The 26,350-nt window shown below is 39.7% G+C and overlaps 1 protein-coding gene across 1 annotated transcript in view; it reads left to right on the top strand.

Annotated features, from left to right (window-relative positions):
- AOAH (acyloxyacyl hydrolase) overlaps positions 1-26,350 on the top strand; it is a 185,864-nt gene that overhangs the window by 109,794 nt on the left and 49,720 nt on the right. The window contains exon 13 of the mRNA XM_005889098.2: positions 15,135-15,217. Within this exon, the coding sequence (XP_005889160.1) occupies positions 15,135-15,217 (83 nt within the window). The remainder of the gene's footprint in view (positions 1-15,134; positions 15,218-26,350) is intronic.

Genomic DNA, 26,350 nt, shown 5'->3' with positions numbered 1-26,350 from the left:
GATAGACTTCATCAGTGATTTTCCAGGTGTGGTCCATGGACCTCTGGGTCTCTAAGACCCTTTCAGGGGGTCCACAGGATAAGAACAGTATCTTCACAACAATGCTAAGACAGTAGTTGTCTTTTGCACTGTGTAGCCATTTACCTGAGGTAAAAAAGCAATGGTGAATAAAACTGCTGACATATGAGCATGAATCAAAATTGCACTAAGCTATATTAATAATCATAGTGGTCTTCACCTCCACACCTTCTAGATTAAAAAAGAGAGGACATCTGCCCTTGAAAATTTCACCTATAAAATAGGAAAAAAATATTAATTTTATTAAAGTAAGTACATGATTTTTAAGAATGTCATCTGATGAAATAGAAATATGCATAGAGCACTTCTGCTACATAACAAAACATGATGTTTGGCCTAAAGAAAAGCACTTGTGTGAGGGAGTTGAAAACTGAATTAGTCAGTTTTTCACGGAACACCTTTTGTTGAAAAAGACTGGAAAACAAATTATAGTTATTTAGACTTGGATATATGGCAGGTATTATATCTGCAATGAATGAAATGAGCTTGTCACTTCAAGGGAAACAACTGCCAGTATTGGTTGCCAAGCATAAAATTTGAGCTTTCAGAGAAAATTTAGAATTTTTTAAAAATTGTATCTTCTGTTATGAACTTGACAACTTCCTATTACTCCAAGTCCTTTCTAATGAGATACACAATTTTCAATATTGTGTCATAAGGTGTCATGTATGGATGTGAGAGTTGGACCACAAAGAAGGCTGAGTGCTGAAGAATTGATGCTTTCGAATTGTGGTGCTGGAGATGACTCTTGAGTGTCCCTTGGAAAGCAAGGATATCAAACCAGTCAGTCCTAAAGGAAATCAACCCTGAATATTCATTGGAAGGACTGATGCTGAAGCTGAAGCTCCAATACTTTGGCCCCTGATGGGAAGAGCTGACTCCTTGGAAAAGACCCTGGTCTTGGGAAAGACTGAGGGCAGGAAGAGAAGGGGGATACAGAAGATGAGATAGTTGGATGGCATCACTGACTCAATGGACATGAACTTGAGCAAACTCTGGAAATAATAGTGAAAGACAGAGAAGCCTGGCATGCTGCAGTCCACAGGGTCACAAAAAATCAGACTTAGCAACTGAACAAGAACAACAACATCATAAGTTGTGTCAACATTTGGAATATCTGCATAACTCGGTGAACCAATATTTTCTAAATGGCCAATGTTTGATATAGGAAATCATGCCATTCAAAGGACAAGCTAGATCATTTGAATGTAACATGGTGCAAAAAGTCCATTTCAGATTCCATATGGCAACTAATCGGCCTTTTAAGAGATAATTACTTGCTGAGTTTTGGTATAGAATCAAAGAAGGCAATTGGTTGTTATCTAAAAAAGATATTAAAATTTTACTCCCTTTTCCACCTAAATGTATATTTAAGACAAGCTTTCCTTCGTATAGTTCCCTTAAAAGAGCACATCACAACAGACAAATGCAGAAGCAGATTTGAGAACCCTGGTGTCTTCTATTGTCAGACATTAAAGATATTAGCCAAATGGTAAAATGATGCCTTTCTTCCCACTAATTGGGGGAGGAGTTGGAAAAAAAATGTTTTTAGAAAACAAATATTTCGTTTATGTTAATATGTAATGGATTTATTATTTTAAATGATTAATAATTAAATGATTTTTTAAATTTCTAAGTTTTAATTTCCAGTATATAAATATTGACAGCTATAACTCACATAAACAAAAGCTCTCTGATTTCCTCAATAATTTTAAGAATATAAAGTGGTCCTGAGAGCAAAAAATTGAGATCTTTTATTACAGGGAATGAGTGTGAAAAAGAAAAGTGGCTGAGGACAGTGGCTGGGGGATGCCAACATGTAGCGGTTAGGGAAGAGAAGGAACCGCCCTAAAAGGCAAAGGAAACCAGAAGCAGTTAGTGTCCTGGATGCCAAGTGAAGAAAGTCTTTCCAAAGGAGAAGTGCCCAGAAGCTAGATGGTGGGAGACGGAGAGGAAGATGAGCCCTGAGAAGAGCCACTGAGTGTCCAGATGGTGATCATGGTGACACTCTGACCAGACACATTTAGTGGGGCAGAGATGGAAGTCTGATTGGAGAGAATAGGTTCGGGTTGTAAAGAAGTAAATGCAGGTGAACATACACAACTCTAAACAGGTTTTACTATCAAAGGGAGCAGAGAAGTGAGGTGATAGCTCATAGGGAATAAGAGATAAGAGAGACGTTTTTAGATGAGAAATCCTACCACATGCTTGTAGAGATAGAAGGAGCCAAAACAGGGAGAAAGGCAGACAGAGGCGGGAACAGTTATTAGACAAGGCAGGAAGGGATGGAGTGCAGGCACTGGAGGCACTGCTCGGGGCAGGAAGGGCCGAGGATACCGACTCCTGGCCCAGGACTCTTCCTGCCTTGTACTGACCAATCTCTCCACTGAGACAATGTCCCCTTTAACCCTACTTATTTTTAATTTATTTATTCAAACCACAAACACATTTTATTTTACAAAAAAATACTGAGGTATGTAATAAAAAAATCAGAGCCCTCCGCTAATTTCATTCCCATTCCCAGAAGAAAGCCCTGTTATCAATTTAGTGTGGTTTCCTAACAGACTCTTTCTATGTGTTTGTTACATAAAGAAATAAATGTTTTGTTGGGGTTTTCCCATAAATGACATCATACTGTGCATAATATACTATAAATTAATGCTTCCATAATACTTCTTGAAGCATTTTGCATTCTGATGCAATTGTGCATGATATTTCATAGTATGGTTGTTTCATTCTCCTATTGACGGACAGTCAACTTAATTCCAAATCCTCACGAATTCCATTAGTTCTCTAATGAATTTCCTATGGTTCTCTTTATGACTACATGTGAGAATGTCTTTAGGAAAAAGTTGCTGGATCAGAAGGTATACATTTTTAATTTATTATAATCTTTCCAAAAGGGCTGCACCAATTTACATTCCCCAAAATATTGCATAAGAATACTTGTTGCCCCACACCTTTGTCAATACTGAATATTGCCCATTTTCTTAATTTTTTCCAATCTAACAAAAACTATTTTATTGCATATTGTTTTATTATTGCATTTTATTTTATTACATATGTTCTCATATGTAACCTCTTGATTATGAGTGAGTTTGAATATTTTTCATAGGCATTTAAGCCTCATTGTTGTCATATCTAGTTACTCCCATTCGTACTTCACCAACCAAAGTTAGGAGTCAGTTCCTTGGACAGCATCTTCATACTAACCCCCATCTGACTCTCTCCTGTGCTCCTATTTTGCTCTTTCAATACCAATATCATCTCACTTGTCATAACTGTTTACTCACTGTCTGACCACTCCACCCACCCCACACCAGACTCTGCATCTCCAGTACAGGGATCAGGCTTGACTTCTCTCTGAAGCCCGAGCTCCTGGCACATTGTGTGTCACTGTGGTTGGTATTCAATAATAAGAATCACTGAGTAAGTTCATAATGACGTTACTTTACATTTGCAGAGTGTGGTACAATCTACAAACCTCCTTCCCTTGCAATTTCTCAGATTGCCTAAATCAAATCAGATTTGCAGAAATTAACATTTTAGGGAAAACGCCAGGGACAAGGGAGGAGGAATATAAACAGCATGAATTGAATCACCAGCTGCATAACGGGATACATATAAAAATAAATCAGTGTAACTTAAGCCCTTGGATTTCTAAGTGTGTTCTAAAATAAATATGTTCTACAAGAAATTAGCAAAAAGTCATCACAATATTAAAATAACTGCAGTCAACAAATTGGAGAAAATAAGTTTAAAGTAAAATTATCCATTCAGTAGTCAAGTAGAAAGTATAAAACAAAGGAAAGATCTGCTATTTGAAGAAATTAAGCATTGATGTGAATTTTTGTCTGGAATGATATAATTTGACTGCAATCTAGATTGACCAAAGTATATGTACAACCTCCAAATTTTTCTAGTAGGATTCTTGTAGCTGACTGAACTTGAGATTTTAGGCCATGCCATAATGCTCAAATATAGATCACAGAGGTAATTCATCAATGTTCTTCAAAACCTGTTCTGTGAAGCACTAGTTCCACAAGATGTTAAAGGTATTATGCACATTTTTAAGAATATTCCTAGGTCAAATAAGTTTTGGAAGTGCTGATTTAAATAAAGGAAAACAAGTTTAATCAGTGTAAGGTTTATCAGAGACTTCAATAAGCCCCAGAAGCTTTGCTTCAGATCAGATCAGATCAGTCGCTCAGTCATGTCCGACTCTTTGTGACCCCATGAATTGCAGCACGCCAGGCCTCCCTGTCCAACACCAACTCCCGGAGTTCACTGAGACTCACGTCCATCGAGTCAGTGATGCCATCCAGCCATCTCATCCTCTGTTGTCCCCTTCTCCTCTTGCCCCCAATCCCTCCCAGCATCAGAGTCTTTTCCAATGAGTCAACTCTTCACATGAGGTGGACAAAGTACTGGAGTTTCAGCTTTAGCATCATTCCTTCCAAAGAAATCCCAGGGCTGATCTCCTTCAGAATGGACTAGTTGGATCTCCTTGAAGTCCAAGGGGCTCTCAAGAGTCTTCTCCAACACCACAGTTCAAAAGCATCAATTCTTTGGTGCTCAGCCTTCTTCACAGTCCAACTCTCACATCCATACATGACCACAGGAAAAACCATAGCCTTGACTAGACGAACTTTTGTTGGCAAAGTAATGTCTCTGCTTTTGAATATGCTATCTAGGTTGGTCATAACTTTCCTTCCAAGGAGTAAGCGTCTTTTAATTTCATGGCTGCAGTCACCATCTGCAGTGATTTTAGAGCCCAGAAAAATAAAGTCTGACACTGTTTCCACTGCTTCCCCATCTATTTCCCATGAAGTGGTGGGACCGGATGCCATGATCTTCGTTTTCTGAATGTTGCTCCAAGGAATATATTATATATATATATATAATATATAATATAACATTTCCTAAACTAATTTGACCACAGAGCTATGTGATGTGTGTATGTTTGATGAGAAAGATACATCTCATGAAACTAGTGTTGTACAGAGCATCCTTTGAGAAACACTGTTGAGATTACTGAAACAATCTTCTTCTACGCCACAAGTGATCTTTTCGGATTTATAAATATCCACAGGCTTAAATCCCCAAGTTTTATCACAGTTTAATATTTACCCTGATACAGTGGCCCAGAATCATATCTGAGGCTGCAAACATGAGGATGGAGAGAGTTACAATGCTGCCAGCTCAGAGAAGATCAGAGAAAGGAATCTTAGTGGAAAGTTAACAGGTAAGAAGCTCCGTGTGAGTACAGCAGCTCATGAATTATTGAACATGATGCCCATGAAGTCTATTTCCCTGTACTATTTTGCTGCTCCAGATTCAAAATCTATCATGCTGTCTTGCTAATCTTTTCAAGTCTGAACTCCTAGGACCTCCTCTGCAGTCATCCTCACCCCTGCAAACTCCCCCTGCATAATTAGCCCATTGCCAGACTCTCTGAATACACGATTCATATTCTGCATGTTTATCTCTCTCTGAGGCTGAAACCTTGGTTCTTCTGTGATGCAGTGAATTAAGGTTTATACAGAGCTCTGGGCTGTGGCTAGTATCAAAGAACCAGAAGGAATTTAAAAAATTCTTTAATCTATTCCCTGGCCCCATGCTGGCCTGACCTTCAACCACTTGGAAAGAAAATTATTCACCCTTTTCTTAAAACTTCCTAGTCGTAGAGGCCCCTGAATAAAGTCTGTGTAGTCTGTAAGTTATCCACCTTTATCCCTGTATACTCCCTGTCCTAATCCTTCACATCAAATGTTACCATTTATCTCTCCCTCACCCTGTTGCTAGCCTTCCAAGCCCCACTGTTTTTGTGTGTGACTTACTCCCTGATATTCAGCTTGATAGTATCTCAGAATTTTTTTTAATAAGATTTTTTTTAATTTTATTTTATTTAACTTTACAATATTGTATTGGTTTTGCCATATATCAAAATGAATCCGCCACAGGTATACATGTGTTCCCCATCCTGAACCTTCCTCCCTCCTCCCTCCCCATACCATCCCTCTGGGTCGTCCCAGTGCACCAGCCCCAAGCATCCAGTATCGTGCATCAAACCTAGACTGGCAACTCGTTTCATATATGATATTATACATATTTCAATGCCATTCTCCCAAATCATCCCACCCTCTCCCTCTCCCACAGAGTCCAAAAGACTGTTCTATACATCAGTGTCTCTTTTGCTGTCTTGTATACAGGGTTATTGTTACCATCTTTCTAAATTCCATATATATGCATTAGTATACTGTATTGGTATTTTTCCTTCTGGATTACTTCACTCTCTATAATAGGCTCCAGTTTCATCCACCTCATTAGAACTGATTCAAATGTATTCTTTTTAATGGCTGAGTAATACTCCATTGTGTACATGTACCACAGCTTTCTTATCCATTCATCTGCTGATGGACATCTAGGTTGCTTCCATGTTCTGGCTATTATAAACAGTGCTGCGATGAACATTGGGGTACATGTGTCTCTTTCCCTTCTGGTTTCCTCAGTGTGTATGCCCAGCAGTGGGATTGCTGGATCATAAGGCAATTCTATTTCAGTTTTTTAAGGAATCTCCACACTGTTCTCCATAGTGGCTGTACTAGTTTGCATTCCCACCAACAGTATAAGAGGGTTCCCTTTTCTCCACACCCTCTCCAGCATTTATTGCTTGTACCTCAGAATTTGTACCCAAACTGACTGTGCTCCTGATGAGAGTTCAGAAATAGATTTAGAATCTATTTATAAGGACTTGATACATCTCTGTTGCTTCAATAATATTATACTTGGTTTATCCACAAAACCTCTAATATGCTAAGCTCTTTGGGAAACTGTTTTTGTTGCCTCTCTCCAAATGGGTTCTGCTCTGAGTCAACAAAGGATGTGACCGTTTTTCAGTTTTAAAGCCACCCATTTGTCTGCATTATTCTTGAGGCTTATTCTTGGTTTTACTCTTTCTCTTGTTGTGTTTTTCTTTCAGTCATAGTGAAATGGAATAGGGGTGGGGGTCCTTAGAAGGTTCTTAGATAAAGTGGGTTTTTGTGTGTTTTCTGGGAAAAGCCACTACTAGATCTAAGATTTATCTATTCTGAATGTTGGGGGTAGAAATCAAAATCTGACTAGTGTGTCAGTGAAATGGCTGTACTTCCCAGGCCCTACCATAGATGGGGCTGATAAAACTGGGACTTTAGTATGGTGAACTTTCAAGCCTACTCTGGATGTTGAGGACACACCTATCTTAGACAGTGTGGAAGGTGTAAGAAAGAAAACTTTTCAGCACTCCTTCTCCACACTCCTCAATTACAGAACTGAAGCTGTCACCTCTTCTACTAACCTATTGTACTGGGGTTTCCTCTGTTGGACTGGGTAGAACAGAGGAAAAATAGAGAAATAAAGATCATATGGGAAACTTGAGTCCGAGAAGAGAGGGGAGAGCAAACGGAGGTGGGGTGTGAAACCAGAATGGTGATCACAGTTAACCTTACTATGCATGGTATCCTCAGCTTAGCCTATTCATTCAAGTTACACTGACCCTGTATATAAATAACTTTCTATTAAGCAATCTTTTCAATTTATAGGCATCTCAAATATTGTATTACAGGCTTCTCAACATATTGTATTGATCCTTCTATCTTCTTAGAATCCCTGAGCACTGCATGAGAAATTAAATTCCTAAAATTTATAAGGGAGATTATGTATTGAGAATGAGGATGAAAAAAATTGTGTCTTTGATTAGGTGAAATAGTTTCTAGTACTTAGTACAAAACCTCATCTCCAAAATTCAGAAATAGTAATTGTGGTCAGAAATAGTAATGGAACTATTCAGCTATTGGTAAAGATGTCTATATTCTTTCTGTAATGAAAGAATTAGAACTGTACCTATATTATTAATATCCACAGTATTTACTCTCCATGAGCAGGTCAAGAGCAAAACAGTATTTCGGTACATAAATTCTATTTTTAGAAATGATTTTTGATGTCAAAAATATATTTCTGGCTAAATATTGGTAACAATTACTTTCCCAAAGGAAAATAACCCCTCCTTATTGACCGTGAAATTATTTTAGCATTGAACTCAGATCTAATGTCCATTTCCCATCTGCTTTTTTGAAATATAATAAAATAGTCAACGCAGAGGGTATAAATGATGCAGTGGATAAAGTATTCATTTCAGGCTTCTGGGTAGAATAGCAGATTGAACAAAGCATTTACTTCTCTCCCTTGAGAAACCCCACTAAAATGACAGAAAATGAATTTGTCCACAAGGACAAAGAGAACAGAAAGAGCCAACAGTCATAAAATGTTGAAAGCCAGAAACACAAGGACAAGTGGTAACTGACTTAGTCGATTCAGGAAAGTTGCATCCTAAGCTAGGAGGATGGAAGACCAAGAAATGAATCAGTCTACACTGCAGAATCCCAAAGGACTTGGGAACTGGCTCCATATAGTAGTTCTAGAAATGACAGTGAGGCTAAAAGCAAGTGGTAATTGGAAAAGTAGTTGGAAGATTACTGAAGAAGTAGTAAGATCCTCAGATAAGAAGCTTCCCTTCCCTTATTCTGAATGAGACTAGGGTTTATTCTCTGGGGATGCCAAAATCAAGAGCTTCTGGACTAGGAGACGCCAAAGTGTGGTAAGGAACACCCTATGAAAACACAAGCATGCTGAATCTAAGGTCCACCCACTGCAAGCCCCAGAAAGCTGGCAACCCAGAGACTAGAAGACCCTTCTCTGGGAAACCTGCGCATCCCAAGAGGAAGGAGCCCCAAAGACTCTGACAGCAGTGGTTCCTTGAGAAAGACCCAGCCAGCTCACCCACTAGCGAGGACAATAGATTGCAAGCCACACCCAGCAGGCCTACTTTCCAATCCACTTTTAAGATTTCAACTAATTTCCACTTTTAAACATAAGCCAACAACCTAAGATTATCAGATATATTAGAAAAACTTCAAATGTAAAAAACAACATAAAATAAAGAGAAAAACAACTTCAAGAAGACAGAAACTATGTTCCAAAAAAACAATTTTTAACTCTTATTAGAGTCAGACCTGATTTGGTGACTGAACAGCAACAACAATATCCCACTTATAAAAGTAATTAAAATGCATATCTTCAGAAAGACAGGAGGAGATATTAATTCGGGTAACAAAAAAAGTAAATTATACTAGTGACATAGGAAGATTTTCATAGATGTATTGAAAAAAATCAAGTTGAGGATATTATCCAGAAAATAGAGTAGAAGACAAAAAGATAGAAAATAGGACAGAAAAACCAGGAAAATCAGTGACCCAATACCTAAATAACAGGAGTTCTAAGAAAGGAAGAAATCATCAGTGGAATAATTCAAGAACATAGCTCAGAACTGAGTGACATGAATTTCCAGGTCCATCAAATGTCTAACACTGAATGAAAATGAAACCACGCCAAGCCTATCATCATGATGCTTCAGAACACTTAGAATGGACGCTACCCAGATTCTTAAAGGACTGAAACACAGAATAACTTCAGACAACAACACTAGGAGACCAGGAGCCAATGAATTGGTTCCTTCAAACTTCTGAGGGAGCATGAAATTAACCCAGAATTCTATAAGCATCCTTTCTGGATATCTGTTGTTGTGTAACAAAGTACTCCAAACTTCAGTGGCTTAAAAGAAGTCATTATTATATCTCACGGTTTGGCACTGTGAGAAATTCAGGAATTCAAGCAGAACTTGACTAGCCAATTCTTCCTCTCCGTGTGGCACTGACCATAAACACCTGATGATATTCACTTGGTGCTGGGCTGGAGGGTCCAAGATGGCTTCACTCATGTAAAGGAGTGCCTGAGAAGGGGTGACCAGAAAGCTGGGTTTAGCTGGGCCTCTCTTCCTTTCCAGGTAGGGCTTTTTTTTTTTTTTTTAATAGACTTTAATTTTTGAGCAATTTTAGGTTTACAGAAAAATTGAGCAGAAAGTACTGAGAGTTTCCATGTACGCCTCATCTTCTCAATTGCCCCTATTATTAACAACTTGCATTAGTATGGTACATTTGTTATAAATGAAGAGTCAACATTGATACAGTATTATTAACTGAAGTCCATAGTTTATATTAGGGTTTTCTCTTTGTGCTGTGCTTTCTATGAGTTTTGACAAATGTGTAATGACATATATTCACCATTACAGTATTATACAGATTAGTTTCACTGCCCTAAAAAGCCACTGTGCTCTACCTGTTAATCTTCCCCTCCCTCCTCATAACCCCTGGAGACCACCTTTTTTCTTTTTTTTTTTACTGTCTCTATATTTTGCCTTTTCCAGAATGTCACATAGTTGGAATTACGTAGTATGTAGCCTTTTCAGATTGGCTTCTTTTACTTAGCAATATGCACCTAAGTTATCTCTGTCTTTTCATGCCATGATAGCTCACTTCTTTGTATTGTGACTAATAGTTTATTGTATGGATATACCTGGTTCATTTGTCTATTCACCTATTGAAGGACATCTTGGTTGCTTCCACTGTAGGCTCTTTTACATGATGTCTCCAAAAAGATAGACTTCTCAGATGGTGGACCAGGGCTCTAAGAGACCAGAGTTGACAAGAATATTAAAAGCCTATCCAAAACTGGCAGAGTGTCACTTCCACCACATCTTATTGGTGAAAGAAGTAACACGACAGCCAAGATTTAAGGGTAGGATTGTCAAAGATATGAAGCCATTCTTAAATCCACAATATTGGCCAATGAGCAAACTCTGATGGCCCTAGAAGCCCATTTACTTCTTCCTATTGGTAGCTTAGCAAGAAGCCAAGGGACTCCTCCTTTTTAACAAACCAATTACCTATCCCAGAAATCTATTATTATTACAATTACATAATGATTTATATACTCAAGAGTTTTCTTTCTCTAAAAATATATAGATGTGCTAGTCTAGCTATGTACTGTCTGAGACACCTTTTTATGAGATAATGAGAGTTCAGAAACCAAATGAACACTGCTTCTTCTCTATTTGAATTTTTTCCCCAGTAAGTCCTATTAACCCTATTCGTGTTTATACTTACGGTGTGACAGGCGTGATTCTGGGCCCACCCTCCACCTCACCAGCAATACCTCACCACCCTACACTTCACCAAGTCAAAAAGTAAAAACAGTTTCAGATATGCAAATGCTAATAATAATGTTACTTCCCACACATCCTTCAAACATAATATTTAAGAGTATGCTCCATCAAAAATAAGAAAAATGTGGCCTTCCAGGAAATGAGATATCCAATAAGTCAGAAAGAGGTGAAGAAAATCCCCAGGAGGATGAAGAAGGGAGCTCCCAGTACATGTGCTGCACACCAGGGTGAGAGAGGAACAAGTCCAGATTAAGCAGGTCAAGAGGTTTCAGGAGACAATTCCACAAGAAGATGAAATTACCAAACTATATGATATATCAGAGCATATTGAATGGAGATCAAATATTTATAAAAAGATTTAAGGGTAAATTGATGTTAAATACTTCAGAACATTAAGCAGAGGAACAAAAGCAGCTATTGAGTTCAGTTCAGTTCAGTCGTTCAGTTGTGTCCGACTCTTTGCGACCCCATGAATCGCAGCATGCCAGGCCTCCCTGTTCATCACCAACTCCTGGAGTTCACTCAAACTCACGTCCATCGAGTCAGTGATGCCATCCAGCCATCTCATCCTCTGTTGTCCCCTTCTCCTCCTGCCCCCAATCCCTCTCAGCATCAGAGTGTTTTCCAATGAGTCAACACTTCGCATAAGGTGGCCAAAGTACTGGAGTTTCAGCTTTAGCATCATTCCTTCCAATGAATAACCAGAACTGATCTCCTTTAGGATAGACTGGTTAGATCTCCTTGAAGTCCAAGGGACTCTCAAGAGTCTTCTCCAACACCACAGTTCAAAAGCATCAATTCTTCGGCACTAAGCTTTCTTCACAGTCCAACTCTCACATCCATACATGACCACTGGAAAAACCATAGCCTTGACTAGACGGACCTTTGTTGGCAAAGTAATGTCTCTGCTTTTCAATATGTTATCTAGGTTGGTCATAACTTTCCTTCCAAGGAGTAAGCGTCTTTTAATTTCATGGCTGCAGTCACCATCTGCAGCAATTTTGGAGCCCCCAAAAATAAAGTGTGACACTGCTTCCACTGTTTCCCCATCTACTTCCCATGAAGTGATTGGACCAGATGCTTAGTTTTCTGAATGTTGAGCTTTAAGCCAACTTTTTCACTCTCCACTTTCACTTTCATCAAGAGGCTCTTTAGCTCCTCTTCACTTTCTGCCATAAGGGTGGTGTCATCTGCATATCTGAGGTTATTGATATTTCTCCTGGCAATCTTGATTCCAGCTTATGCTTCTTCCAGCCCAGCGTTTCTCATGATGCACTCTGCATATAAGTTAAATAAGCAGGGTGACAATATACAGCCTTGACGTACTCCTTTTCCTCTTTGGAACCAGTCTGTTGTTCCATGTCCAGTTCTAACTGTTGCTTCCTGACCTGCATATAGGTTTCTCAAAAGGCAGGTCAGGTGGGTATTCCCATCTCTCAAAGAATTTTCCACAGTTTATTGTGATCCATGCAGTCAAAGGCTTTGGCATAGTCAATAAAGGAGAAATAGATGTTTTTCTGAAATTCTCTTGCTTTTTCGATGATCCAGCGGATGTTGGCAATTTGATCTCTGGTTCGTCTGCCTTTTCTAAAACCAGCATGACCACCTGGAAGTTCACGGTTCACGTATTGCTGAAGCCTGGCTTGGAGAATTTTGAGCATTACTTTACTAGCATGTGAGATGAGTGCAATTGTAGAACATACAGAACATAGAACATAATAAGGCTATGTATGTCAATAAACATCACTCAGATAAAATGAATTGATTTTGAAAAGTATATGCATGGGTCGCTTTGATATTAAAAAGTAAAATAAGTCACTTACCTCAAAACTCTACCACAAAGCAAAAATCCTATAATTAAAGTATTGCTCAGAGACCTTGGTCTTCTATTAACATTAAGAAATGTTATTACGATTCAGGGCTTCCCTGGTGGCTCAGATGGTAAAGAATCCACCTGCAATGGAGGAAATCCTTGATCAACCAGAAAACCCTGGTCGAGAAAATCCACTCCAATATTCTTGCCTGGAGAATCCCCATGGACAGAGAAGCCTGGCGGGCTACAATCTATGGGATTGTAAAGAGTAGAACAGGACTGACACATACATGCCATTAAGATTTAGCGGGGGGGGGGGGGGTTGGGGCGTGGATTTGGAGTTTTTATTGAAGTATAGTTGATTGCAATGTTGTATTAACTTCACGTGTATAGCAAAGTTATTCAGATATATATATATTATTTTTCAGATTCTTTTCCCTTATAAATTATTGCAGAATATTGAATATAATGTATTGGGTATGGTCCCCTGGGCTGTACTCTAGGTCCTTTTTCATTATCTATTTTATATACAATAGTGTGTATGTGTTACTACTAAACCCTTATTTTATTCCCCCCTTCCCCTTTCTCCTTTGGTAACCACAAGTTTGTTTTCTATTATTATTAATTTTCTTAGACTTCAGAAAGAACACTACTTGCAGTGTATTCCAAATATGTACATATTTGAGATACAAATATGTATCCCAAACCTGATACATGCTTACCTGTCTGAAGCACTGAGACAGTTGGCAAGCACTCTAAATATAATGAGTGAAATTTATATAACACTTAAAAATAAATAGTAATTTATGTAAGGTTGTGAGACAGGAAGTCTATTTTAATGAAGAGAAGATAAAATACACCTGAGAAGATAATAAAAAATGTCTGAGTTTAATTATTATTCATTAGTTTATAGCTGGTCTGATTTCAAAAAGGATTTTAGGAAACCTATGAAAATATGGAGAACATAACATTAAATTGCATTTAAATTAAATTAAAATTTGGCAAAAGAAGATAGAAAATCAAAGATGGGACAAAGAGGAGCCAAGGAAGTGACTTAAAACATGTGCAGTTATAGCTTGCTACTGGTTGAAAATTCGTCTCTAAGATCTGTGTCCATTAGTATTATTGAATGTTAAGTAAAAGATTATGGAAAAACCCAAACAAACTCTTTGGTTAACCCAATAGATTCAGCTATAAGTAACAGAGAAACTCAATGTCTGGGAATTTAAATAAGATAACAAAGGAGTTTACTTCTCTCACATATGCAGTCCACGTCTGATATGGGAGCTCAACTCTCACCCCTCTGCCTTCTCAGTGTAGAACTTATCCCCACAGTCCAAAATGGCAGGTACCCTATTGTGGGCAGCAGAATGGATAAAAAGGACTAAGCAAGGTCACCAGACAATTGTTTCCTGAGATGCATTCCCAGAAACCGTCACTGGAGAATTTCACTTCTATCTCATGGTCCAAAGCTTAGTGAGATGGGCGTTCCTAGCTGCAGGTAAAGATGAGTAAAGCCATCATTGTTCAGGGGGCAGACACGTGTCCTACTAAAATTTCTATTAAAATGGATGAAGGTGGGGGGAACTCCCCTCGTGGTCCAGTTAAGACTCCCCGCTCCCAATGTAGGGGACACAGGTTTGACCCCTGGTTGGGGAACTGGGATCCCATGTGCCACATGGCATGGCCAAAAAAATTTTTTTTTAATTAAAATAAATTGAAAAGTAAAATGGAAGAAGGGGAAGAAAGAAATCTGAAAGACAAGAGTGTCTGCCACAGCTTTACAACAACCAAAAGAAGAAAGGGAACATGGTCAGGTTTAAAATAATCAAGCTGGTAAAAATGATCAATTGCTCAAGAGATTTAAAACAGCTCTTGGTTAAAAGGTTAGAAAGGGATGATTGGAAGTGTCATTAAAAAAAAGAAGAAATTCGAACTTATCACACCAATGCAACCCCATTTTGTAGAACTGTTCTTGTAACAATTCCTAGTAATGTATTGACAATTTAGAGAAAATGTGTCTGCAGAGATTTGATTTTCTGAGTTCATTCTCACATTTTAAAAAATCACAATAAAAACATGCTGCTTTGAACTCTATCATGTAAATGTCCTGAAATTAAATATACACATATATGTTTGTTTCAGAATTAAAGAAAACTCTATTTACCTTCGTTTACGGAAAAGAAACCACTGCAATCACAGGGACTATCAGAATATTTCAAAAAATGGTATGTAGTGTTCCATTTAAATCTTAACCACTGTGCCTGTAATGATTGGTTTTATTTCATAAGTACCCAAAAGCAGAGAATTAGATAACAAGACTAAAATGAACAAATTCCTCTTCTAATACCATTGCCTTTTCTGAGAGGGGGCCTTGGGTTCAAAGCCTTTCACCCACAGCAAAAGAGAACGAGACAAGATGCAGTCAAGACAAAGACTACACAGGCATCTCAGTTATCCAACCACAAAGTTCTAGAAAGGCCAAAGTGAGGACATCAAGGTTCAGGAGGCAAGAACTAAGTGAGCATTAGCAGAACTAAGTGAGCATTAGCAGAACAAGGGCAGGTTGAAATCCAGGTCATTGCAAAGACTCTGCTTTCCCTATGGTGCAGCGTCACACACATTTCTACAGGTCTTGAGGTTTTAGGAAAAATAGCTAAGAGTTTGTGGCTGAAATCCCCCAAAGCCATTTTAAAAAGAAACTGTTTTCAGAGTGTTGTCATGACTTCCAGGTCTCCATCCATTTCCCGTGTGTCCCAGACATCTGTGTCGTCTGGGTTTGTTCTTCCCTGTGTGGTTCTCACCTCCCACCTTGAACCCAGATTCAGTCCATTGCCACACAATTTTGACGAAACTCCTGATTGATAAACCATGGCCTTCAGTTCAGTTCAGTCGTTCAGTCATGTCCGACCCTTTGTGACCCAGACACAGTGCTGGATTGCAGCACTCCAGGCTTCCCTGTCCATCATGAACTCCCAGAACTTACTCAAACTAATGTCCATTGAGTTGGTGATGCCATCCAACAATCTCATCCTCTGTCGTCCCTTCTCCTCCCACCTTTAATCTTTCCCAGCATCCGGGTCTTTCCAGTGAGTCAGTTCTGTGCATCAGGTAGCCAAAGTACTGGAGTTTCAGCTTCAGCATCAGTCCTTCCAATGAAACCATGGCCTGGCTACTGCCTAACAAGCTGCCAAGTAATATTTTCTGACAATAATGCAGAGATGGCAAACACTTAGTGTGTGTGTTGCCACTCCATCTTCCAAAGCCTGGGGAAAATACTCCTAATACACCTTGGCACTCTTGTCTGCTGCACTCAGATTCCACCTCAGCGATTCTCACAGTACAGCACATCTGACAGACATCATCAACAGATTAGACTTGGCACAGAAACTTAAACCTATTTGCCATCCCTGTGCCATCTCTAATCAACAAGAGTACTACAGAATTTCCCAAGCAGTACAAGTTTTATCTAAGTATATGACCTACAAATAACATTTTTATAATATATATTCTACACAGAACAAATGTTCTGTTGTAAAGACAACATAGCTCTTTTCTTACTGATAAAATAATAGCTGGTGTTAATCTCTTCAGTTCAGTTCAGTTCAGTCACTCAGTCGTGTCCAACTCTTTGTGACTTCATGAATCGCAGCATGCCAGACCTCCCTGTCCATCACCAACTCCCGGAATTCACTCAAACTCATGTCCATCAAGTCGGTTATGGCATCCAGCCATCTCATCCTCTGTCATTGCCTTCTCCTCCTGCCCCCAATCCCTCTCAGCATCCAAATGCTAATAACAATTTATGTAAAATATTTCACCTATTCCCACAAATATAAAGCAAGTATTTGTTATATATAACATATTATATTATATTATTTCATATGATATTTCTTCAATTCTAAGATACCACTGATTGCATTAGCTCTGTGGAGAGTTAAGGAGGGGAAAACGACAGAGACTTCCCTGGTGGCTCAGCAGTAAAGAATCTGCCTGCCAATGCAAGAGGCGCAGGTTCGATCCCTGGGTCAGGAAGCTCCTCTGGAGAAGGAAATGGCAACCCATTCCAGTATTCTTGACTGGGAAATCCCATGAATAGAGGAATCTGGCAAGCTACAGCCCATGAGGGGTCAGCAAGAGTTGTACATGACTTTGGGACTAAACAACAACATATAGATTGCAGCTCTCAACCCAGTATCAAATGTGTTAAAATACATTTCTCAGAATTGAGGCTCTTTAATGATATCCACCTGGACCTGACAGAAGCAGAAGATATTAAGAAGAGGTGGCAAGAATACAAAAAGAACTGTACAAAAATGATCTTCAAGACCCAGATAATCAAGATGGTGTGATCACTCACCTAGAGCCAGACATCTTGGAATGTAAAGTCAAGGGGGCCTTAGGAAGCATCACTATGAACAAAGCTAGTGGAGATGATGGAATCCCAGTTGAGCTATTTCAAATCCTGAAAGAGGATGCTGTGAAAGTGCTGCACTCAATATGCCAGCAAATTTGGAAAACTCAGCAGTGGCCACAGGACTGGAAAAGGTCAATTTTAATTCCAATCCCAAAGAAAGGCAATGCCAAAGAATTATCAAACTACCATACAATTGCACTCATCTCACATGCTAGTAAAGTAATGCTCAAAATTCTCCAAGCCAGGCTTCAGCAATACATGAACCATGAACTTCCAGATATTCAAGCTGGTTTTAGCAAAAGCAGAGGAAACAGAGATCAAATTGCCAACATCCGCTGGATCATCGAAAAAGCAAGAGAATTCCAGAAAAACATCTATTTCTGCTTTATTGACCATGCAAAGCCTTTGACTGTGTGGATCACAATAAACTGGAAAATTCTGAAAGAGATGGGAATACCAGACCACCTGACCTGCCTCTTGAGAAACTTATATGCAGGTCAGGAAGCAGCAATTAGAATTGGACATGGAACAACAGACTGGTTCCAAATAGGAAAAGGAGTACGTCAAGACTGTATATTGTCATCCTGCTTATTTACCTTATATGCAGAGTACATCATGAGAAACGCTGGGCTGGAAGAAGCATAAGCTGGAATCAAGATTGCCAGGAGAAATATCAATAACCTCAGATATGCAGATGACACCACCCTTATGGCAGAAAGTGAAGAAGAACTAAAGAGCCTCTTGATGAAAGTGAAAGAGGAGAGTGAAAAAGTTGGCTTAAAGCTCAACATTCAGAAAACTAAGATCATGGCAAATAGATGGAGAAACAGTGGAAACAGTGGCAGACTTTATTTTCTGGGGCTCCAAAATTGCTGCAGATGGTGACTGCAGCCATGAAATAAAAGACGCTTACTCCTTGGAAGAAAAGTTATGACCAACCTGGACAGCATATTAAAAAGCAAAAACATTACTTTGGTAACAAAGGTCCATCTAGTCAAGGCTATAATTTTTTCAGTAGTCATGTATGGATGTGAGAGTTGAACTATAAAGAAAGCTGAGCACCAAATAATTGATGTTCTTGAACTGTGGTGTTAGAGAAGACTCTTGAGAGTCCCTTGGACTGCAAGGAGATCCAACCAGTCCATCCTAAGGGAGATCAGTCCTGGCTGTTCATTGGAAGGACTGATGTTGAAGCTGAAACTTCAATACTTTGGCCACCTGATGCAAAGAGCTGACTCATTTGAAGAGACCCTGATGCTGAGAAAGACTGAGGGCAGGAGGAGAAGGGGACGACAGAGCATGAAATGGTTGGATGGCATCACCGACTCAATGGACATGAGTTTGGGTAGGCTCCAGGAGTTGGTGATGGACAGGGAGGCCTGGTATGCTGCAGTTCATGGGGTCGCAAAGAGTCAGACACGACTGAGTGACTGAACTGAACTGAACTGAAATGATTGATATCCACATTGTTACAGCTAAGAAAACAGGTATAGAGAAGCCAAGAATTTTGTTCAGATCCCATCAATAGGAAGTTCAGAGCCAGAATTTATACCCAGCTTGTCTCACTCCACTGAGACACCAGCAAAGATAACACAGTCACCAGTCTATCATCTGAGACTGACCTGCAGAAAGAGATCAGCTTTGTCTCTCTGTGTATGGACATGCTCAATAGTTTATTGGAAAGTTGTCAATAAATCTGGCTAAGGATCATCATAGACATAAAGTGAACACTGGCCGCTTGTTGCCCTCTCTTTTTCCTTCAGTGACATATTTAAACAGCCCCAGTGTTGTCAAAAGTTCTGTCAACAGAGACTGTAAAAATCAAAGAACAAAAACACCCACATGGAATATTATGCAGCTCTAGAAAATGAGGCTTAAAACAACATATTTTTTTAGACCTACTAGGACACCATTGGTTCCTATTTATACTTTTAAAAATTTTATTTGACTGCTTCGAGTCTTATTTGCAGCACCTAGAATCTTCCTTGCCTCATGCAGGACCTTCATTTTGGTGTGCAGTCTCTCTAGTTTTGGCTCACAGGCTTAATTGCTCTGTGGCACATGGGATCTTAGTTCCCTGACCAGGGATGGAACCCATGTCCCCTGCATTGCAAGGTGGATTCTTAACCACTATGCCATCAGGGAAGTCCCCATATATCTTTATTTAGAAAGACAAAACACTGCCAAAAGAAAATTCAGGATGTAAAATTGGATATTGCTTTAATTTCTACTATATTTTTAAAAGGAAAGAAAAACAAATAGCTGCACATAAGAAAATACACCAAAATCATAACGTTTGATAAATTATGGGTGATCGGTTTTTCTTTTTTTTTTAAACCTGTTTCCCAAAGATTTTGGTTTTATATAGAAATAACAACAACAATAACAACAAAAATCTAGAAGGAAACCGAGTGAAATAAAGGACTTGTCCAAGGTCCTCTGCTGAGGGTACATGTTAGCTGCAGAATAAGGAATAGGATTTGGCCAGAAACACAAGCTGGAAGCTGTGCTCTCCCTGTGTGCCTGCAACACCAGCATCTCTCTCTCACAAGACCCAGGCATGTCATCTCCACATCACTTTGTACCCACAATGAATGCAGCCATCTTTTGTAAAATCAAAAAGACCAAAGTAAAATTCTCTGAAAAGTACTTGGTACAATTTATAGTCGACATCTCTCCTTTTGTGGTACACTGTCTTGACAGCATTTCTTTAAAATTCAGATTGTGGAGATAAAAAGAGAGAAAAGATATGGGAGGAGAGCCTAATCATGAAAAAACATGCGTGTCAAAATTTGATTGAAACCCATGGCTTCTGTCAAACTTTTATCTAATGAATAGATGCTAGGGTGGAGTTGCAGGATGCGGGGGGGTGGGGGGTGGTATTTCCTTTCTTTTCTTTAAATTCACAATCCTTAGAAATACACAGAGCATACACTCTGTCTAGTATAACTTCTTTGAAAATGCTTCTTGACTATTTTTCTAAGGATGTAATTTAAAAAAATTTTTTTAAGTTTCTCATAGTTACTCATTATTTAATGTTCTGGCTTTATTTTCCAGCTCCTCTTCCTGTTTTCTGCTGCTTTCCTCACTATGGATTTTTCCTTTGATATTATGCAGCATGTAACCTGACTACCGGAGCCAGGTTATTTCAATTACTCCCCAAGGTTTTTATTAGATATAGAAAAATTCAGCTTTCTACAGCCTGCATACTTATGGATACACTTATTTTTCAGAACCAGTGAGAGATAAAGAGGAAAAAGGGAAGAAAGAGTTGAATGAAATATGAAAGCATTTCTTAAAAATTGCATAGTGAGAATCAAAGAAACAGCTCCTGTTTTCCTTTTGATGTTTACATACAAGATCTTAAAAATTTCTATAGATACCTCTACCATGAACCACTGTCAGCAATTATACGGCATTTTTAAATGTAAACTGTTGAAGTCATCTTAATTTGGGTATCCATTCTCTGGCATTGGGGGTTAGGCACACCAAGATTCCTGCTAAGCCTTCTTTACAATCATCAAAGGGGAGCGGTTGCAGCACCCCTTACAGCTCCCAAAACAGCATGGGAGTCGGGTGGGGGTCAGTGTAGGGTCAAAACACCGTAGAGTGGTCTGGGTCCTCACAGAACAGCACCTTACTTCTCAGAGATGTAAAGTAAAGCCCAGAGAACAGAGAGCAGAGGTCTTCCCCTCCTTGTTGCTTCATAGAATCTTTTTCCTTTGTGTAAAAAATAGCAGACTGATTTTTTGAATTTAGGCGCTGGAACTGGTATGTGACTTGGACAAATTATTAAATTTCTCTGGTCTGCTTCTGCATCTATAAAATGGGGATCACGGTGCGATGAGCACAATTGCCCAAGGTGACGCCGGGATCTCATTCTTGGTTGCCTAGACAACAAGCCAGCTCCAGTGGGATTCTTTACCCCATCCTCCCTGGGGGAAAGGCTGTACCTAAATTCAGTAGGATGATGAAGTTCAGGGGACAAACCCAGCCTTGTAAGTTTGCCCTTTCCCCAGTAAAGCCAATTCCTTAAACTATGTCATGTGACATGAAGGAATTCATCACAAAACCCACATGAGGCTCCCTTTGCAAAGTGGGGAGATAGCAGTCCACACGTGAACTTCACTAGGCTGTGGTAAGGTTGAATGAGGAAATACATTGCTTCTTGATCATTCATTGTTGTTGCTAACTTCATCATCTGGCCTATTATTTACTCAGCATTTTTAAAACTCAGTCACTTTTTCAATATAATATTTTTTATGAAGTAAGTAGATTTGAAAAAACAAAAGTAAATTTAAAAGACACATGTTCATGACAGAAAGGCTTTCAGAGTTCAAGGGCAAAAGGACGGGCATCTAGCATTGAGTTTCCTGGCCCACGGAAACAGTGGCAAGCAGGAAGGTAATGGAGATGGGTGAGGGGCAGCCGGCCCCACCGGAAGAATCTGGCAGAAACAAGGGAGCTTCCTCTGGGAGGAAAAAGTCGGGCTAGGGATAGGAGTGGGAAGTGATGGAAACTGATAGATAGCAGGTCTAAGACTGACAGAGAGGAGCTGGGATGAAGGGTAGAGGACAAATGAGGGGACTACAGAGGGAGCCCTGGGGAATGGAAGGTGGATGCAGCCTGGGGAGCAGGGTTGGGGCTCCCCTAGAGAGGCTGGAGGAGACATCAGGCAAGGCAGGGTTAAGGCAAGAAAGAAAGTGCTGAGGGTGGGGCAGTGGAGGACCCCTGCACTGAGATGGGTGGGGCAAGAGATGGAAGCCGTGGCTGGAAGGGGCTGGAGAACAAGCCTTGGCTGGTTGAGCTGGAAGGTCTAGAACATGGAAGGAGCAGAAGCAGATGAGGGGTTTCACCTTCTCTCCAGTGATGATCACCCATCAGAGACTAGAGCTCTAAGCATGGATGCCAGTCAGTATTCAGTTGCGAAGGTGGACACAGCAAACATGAACCCCAAAACCACCTCCTACACCCATGCTGCATGTTCTAGTTTTTGGGACCCCATCACTGGGACTCAGGCCTGGTGCTCAGGGAGGACTGAATAAATACTAGCTTTGGGAACTTCCCTGATGGTCCAGTGGTTAAAACTCTGCACTTCCAATGCAGGGTCAAAGGTTCAATGCCTGATCAAGGAACTAAGACCCCACATGTTATACAGTGCAGCCAACAAATAAAAAGCAAAAATAAAGGGAAAAAAAAAGTTCATCTAAAAATGATTGTGTGATTAAAAAAAAATACTAGCTTTTATTCAACCCTCACTGAAGCCCTTTGTCCCTGCCTCTGTGGCTGCATCTCCTCGCTTATAGCTGAGTCATTTGCTTCAAGTCTGGCTTCCTCCTCTGACACTGAGGACATGTACCTGCAACCCTGAGGTCAGACTCTGCTGCATGTAGGAGGTACCTGTCAACCCAACATGCTTTTTTTAAACTAATAACTCTCAGGGGTTACATTTAACCTTTGAAGAGAGGAAAAGCACACACACAATAATCTTTTGCCAAACTGAATACCTCCATGGTGGGCAAAAACTCTGAGTGACAAGATTACACTCCATCTAAAATAAAGGGTAGAAGAAAAACAAATGTTAACATGGTATTCAATATCAGTATGTATTTTAAAGTAAATAAAAATTCATAAGGCATCACCTTCCAAAATAAACAAGACTCTTCTGCTTTAAGAAACAAGCAAATCCCAGCCCTAAATCTCCATGGCCACAGCCTGCCAAGGAGGGCATCTGACGGGCTTAGGGGTTGCACTGAGGGTCTCTTTACAGTTTGCAAACGGGACTTTACTATCTTGAAATAGAATGTCTTTTTCTGCTGGCAACCTCCTTCATTTTATTTTTGCAAGTTTAGCAAAGCTGGTGTAAACACCTGTTTGGGGTTGTTTTGTTTTCAGAAAGTCAAAAGTGCTGAAGAGTGTGTTTTCTTGAGAGGCCCATCCACACAGTGAGAAATTGCCTCTCTCTATGCACCCATATGTTAACCCACTCAGTAGGAGAGTGGGGCACAAGGGACTGACTGCAAACATATAGATACGAAAAGTGGAGAGTGTTAACATTTGCCAAAGTGCATGTGTTTGCAGACTCATCTACCCAACCCAACCCAACCTCAAGCCCCTTCCCACGAACCAGATTCAATCTTGAACTTCTTGGCTTCTCTACCCAGCACCCAGCCCCCACACCTCCAAAAAAAAAAAGAATTCATCTTGATGGTTCCCCTGTTTCAGATCAGATCAGATCAGATCAGTCGCTCAGTCATGTCCAACTCTTTGCGACCCCATGAATCACAGCACGCCAGGCCTCCCTGTCCATTACCAACTCCCGAAGTTCACTCAGACTCATGTCCATTGAGTCAGTGATGCTATCCAGCCATCTCATCTTCTGTTGTCCCCTTCTCCTCTTGCCCAATCCCTCCCACCATCAGAGTCTTTTCCAATGAGTCAACTCTTCACATGAGGTGGACAAAGTACTGGAGTTTCAGCTTTAGCATCATTCCCTCCAAAGAAATCCCAGGGCTGATCTCCTTCAGAATGGACTGGTTGGATCTCCTTGCAGTCCAAGGGACTCTCAAGAGTCTTCTCCAACACCACAGTTCAAAAGCATCAATTCTTTGGCGCTCAGCCTTCTTCACAGTCCAACTCTCACATCCATACATGACCACAGGAAAAACCATAGCCTTGACTAGACGAACTTTTGTTGGCAAAGTAATGTCTCTGCTTTTCAATATGCTATCTAGGTTGGTCATAACTTTCCTTCCAAGGAGTAGGTGTCTTTTAATTTCATGGCTGCAGTCACCATCTGTAGTGATTTTGGAGCCCAGAAAAATAAAGTCTGACACTGTTTCCACTGTTTGCCCATGTATTTCCCATGAAGTGATGGGACCGGATGCCATGATCTTCGTTTTCTGAATGTTGAGCTTTAAGCCAACTTTTTCACTCTCCACTTTCACTTTCATCAAGAGGCTTTTTAGTTCCTCTTCACTTTCTGCCATAAGGGTGGTGTCATCTGCATATCTGAGATTATTGATATTTCTCCTGGCAATCTTGATTCCAACTTGTGTTTCTTCCAGTCCAGCGTTTCTCATGATGTACTCTGCATATAAGTTAAATAAACAGGGTGACAATATACAGCCTTGACGTACTCCTTTTCCTATTTGGAACCAGTCTGTTTAGTTAAACCATATGTAGAATGGGAGAGAATCTGACAGACCTGGAGAAACTAAAACAGGGGGGCAAAATTCAGGGCTGCATGCGGAATTCACATTCAGACCATCTACAGGATAATGTCTTAGGGAGGCTGAATGGGTGTAGTGGGGAAGAGAAGAGAAAGCTGGGTAGCGATGGGGTGAGGATGCAATTCTAAGGTAGACTCCTCTCCAAGGAGGAGGGCTTGGAGCAGAATCAGAGTGAAAGGGAGTGGGGAGAAGTAACTTGTCCATGGTCTATTAGCTTGTTAGAGCTGAAAACTGCTTGTATCCTACTGGGCACACCAGCATGTCTGTCCAGGCCCCCACCAGGCCATACTGTCCTGCTTTTGAATTCTAGACTCTAAAGCCACCATCTTACTTGCTGGGACACCAATACCTGCCTTGGAGGCCAGGTGAATGTCAGAATTAGATACCTTGACCCAGCATTCTGTGTCAGCTTTCTTTGTCAAAAGTGGTCCTCTCAGAAAGGGATAGAGACAAGAAAAAAGTAAAAGAAGGATTAAGAGAAAAACGACAAATGAAGTATTAATTCAGGCTTAGCTGAATTCAATTATATATACAAGGGCTTATTATTTACATACCCTCCCAGCCCCTCCCCCAAATCTCTGTATTGGAAGAAAAAAGGTTTTGTACTTTAACTGAGCAACTGCTACTGTAGTCTACTGCTACTGTAGTATTTAGTTATAATCTGAATTAAATCATGAAGAAATATAAGACAAACCCCAAATGAAGGATATTGCATAAAATAATTGGCCAGCACCCTTCAAGCGTGTCAAGGTTGTGAAAGACAAAGAAAGACTGAGGAATCAGCCCAGATTAAAGCAGGTGAAACAGACATTAAAAAAAAAAAAGACGAACATGAGAGTAAATACAACATGTAATCCTGAATTGGATGCTGGCCCTGGTCATCAGTGGGGCAATTAGTGAAATTTGAATGAGGTCTGTAGAGCAGACAATAGTATTGAACCAATGTGAATTTCCTGATTTCCATCACTGCACTATGGTTATGAAATATGCTCACATTTCACATTTAGGGAATCTAGATGAAAGGGTATGTGCAAATCCTTTGTTCTATTTTTGCAACTTCTTGTTTAGCATTCTAACTTATGGAAATTATTTCAACTTTTTAGAAATCATTTCAAAGTGAAATTTTTTTTTTTTCAAAGTGAAATTTTTAAGACAATATTTTAAAGCCACAGAGTATTGGAAGAAGCAAAGAAGTCACCTTTGCCAAACAGAAATAGGCCCTCAGTAAATATTTGATGAACCCATCCACTGGGTGGAATATTTGGTCTCAACCCAAGATGTTGAGAGGAAATAACAGAAATTATTTATAACAAAACAACTAGGACATTTCTGTTTGGGAGCTATGATCTAGTGTGATCACAACAACAAACAAAGATTTTAATACCAATTTTTGAGATGCTTGATCTAAAAGGCAAATGCACACAGATATACTATAGGAGGACTGCAGGCATCAAAACTTGTTATTTCTCTCAAAGACCAAAAATGCTTCCAAGATACAGCACTTAACTATAATAGAAATTTTTGAAAGAGTGATTTCAAAAGTTTCTATTTTAGTGTTACATATGTCATATAGAGGGATACATTTCCCTCCTTTTATTAGAGGACATCATTCCAATTTTTAATACTTTCTGGAATTTCAAAGAATCATTAAAGAATGGAGATATTGTGATTCCATTGGGACTGTTTCTTAGGATTTATCTACACAGCCCTTT

The sequence above is a fragment of the Bos mutus genome, chromosome 4, assembly GCF_027580195.1.
Source record: "Bos mutus isolate GX-2022 chromosome 4, NWIPB_WYAK_1.1, whole genome shotgun sequence".
Lineage (NCBI taxonomy): Eukaryota > Metazoa > Chordata > Mammalia > Artiodactyla > Bovidae > Bos > Bos mutus.
The sequence above is the reverse complement of the archived record's forward strand: the minus strand, read 5'-3'. Positions and strand labels throughout refer to the sequence as shown.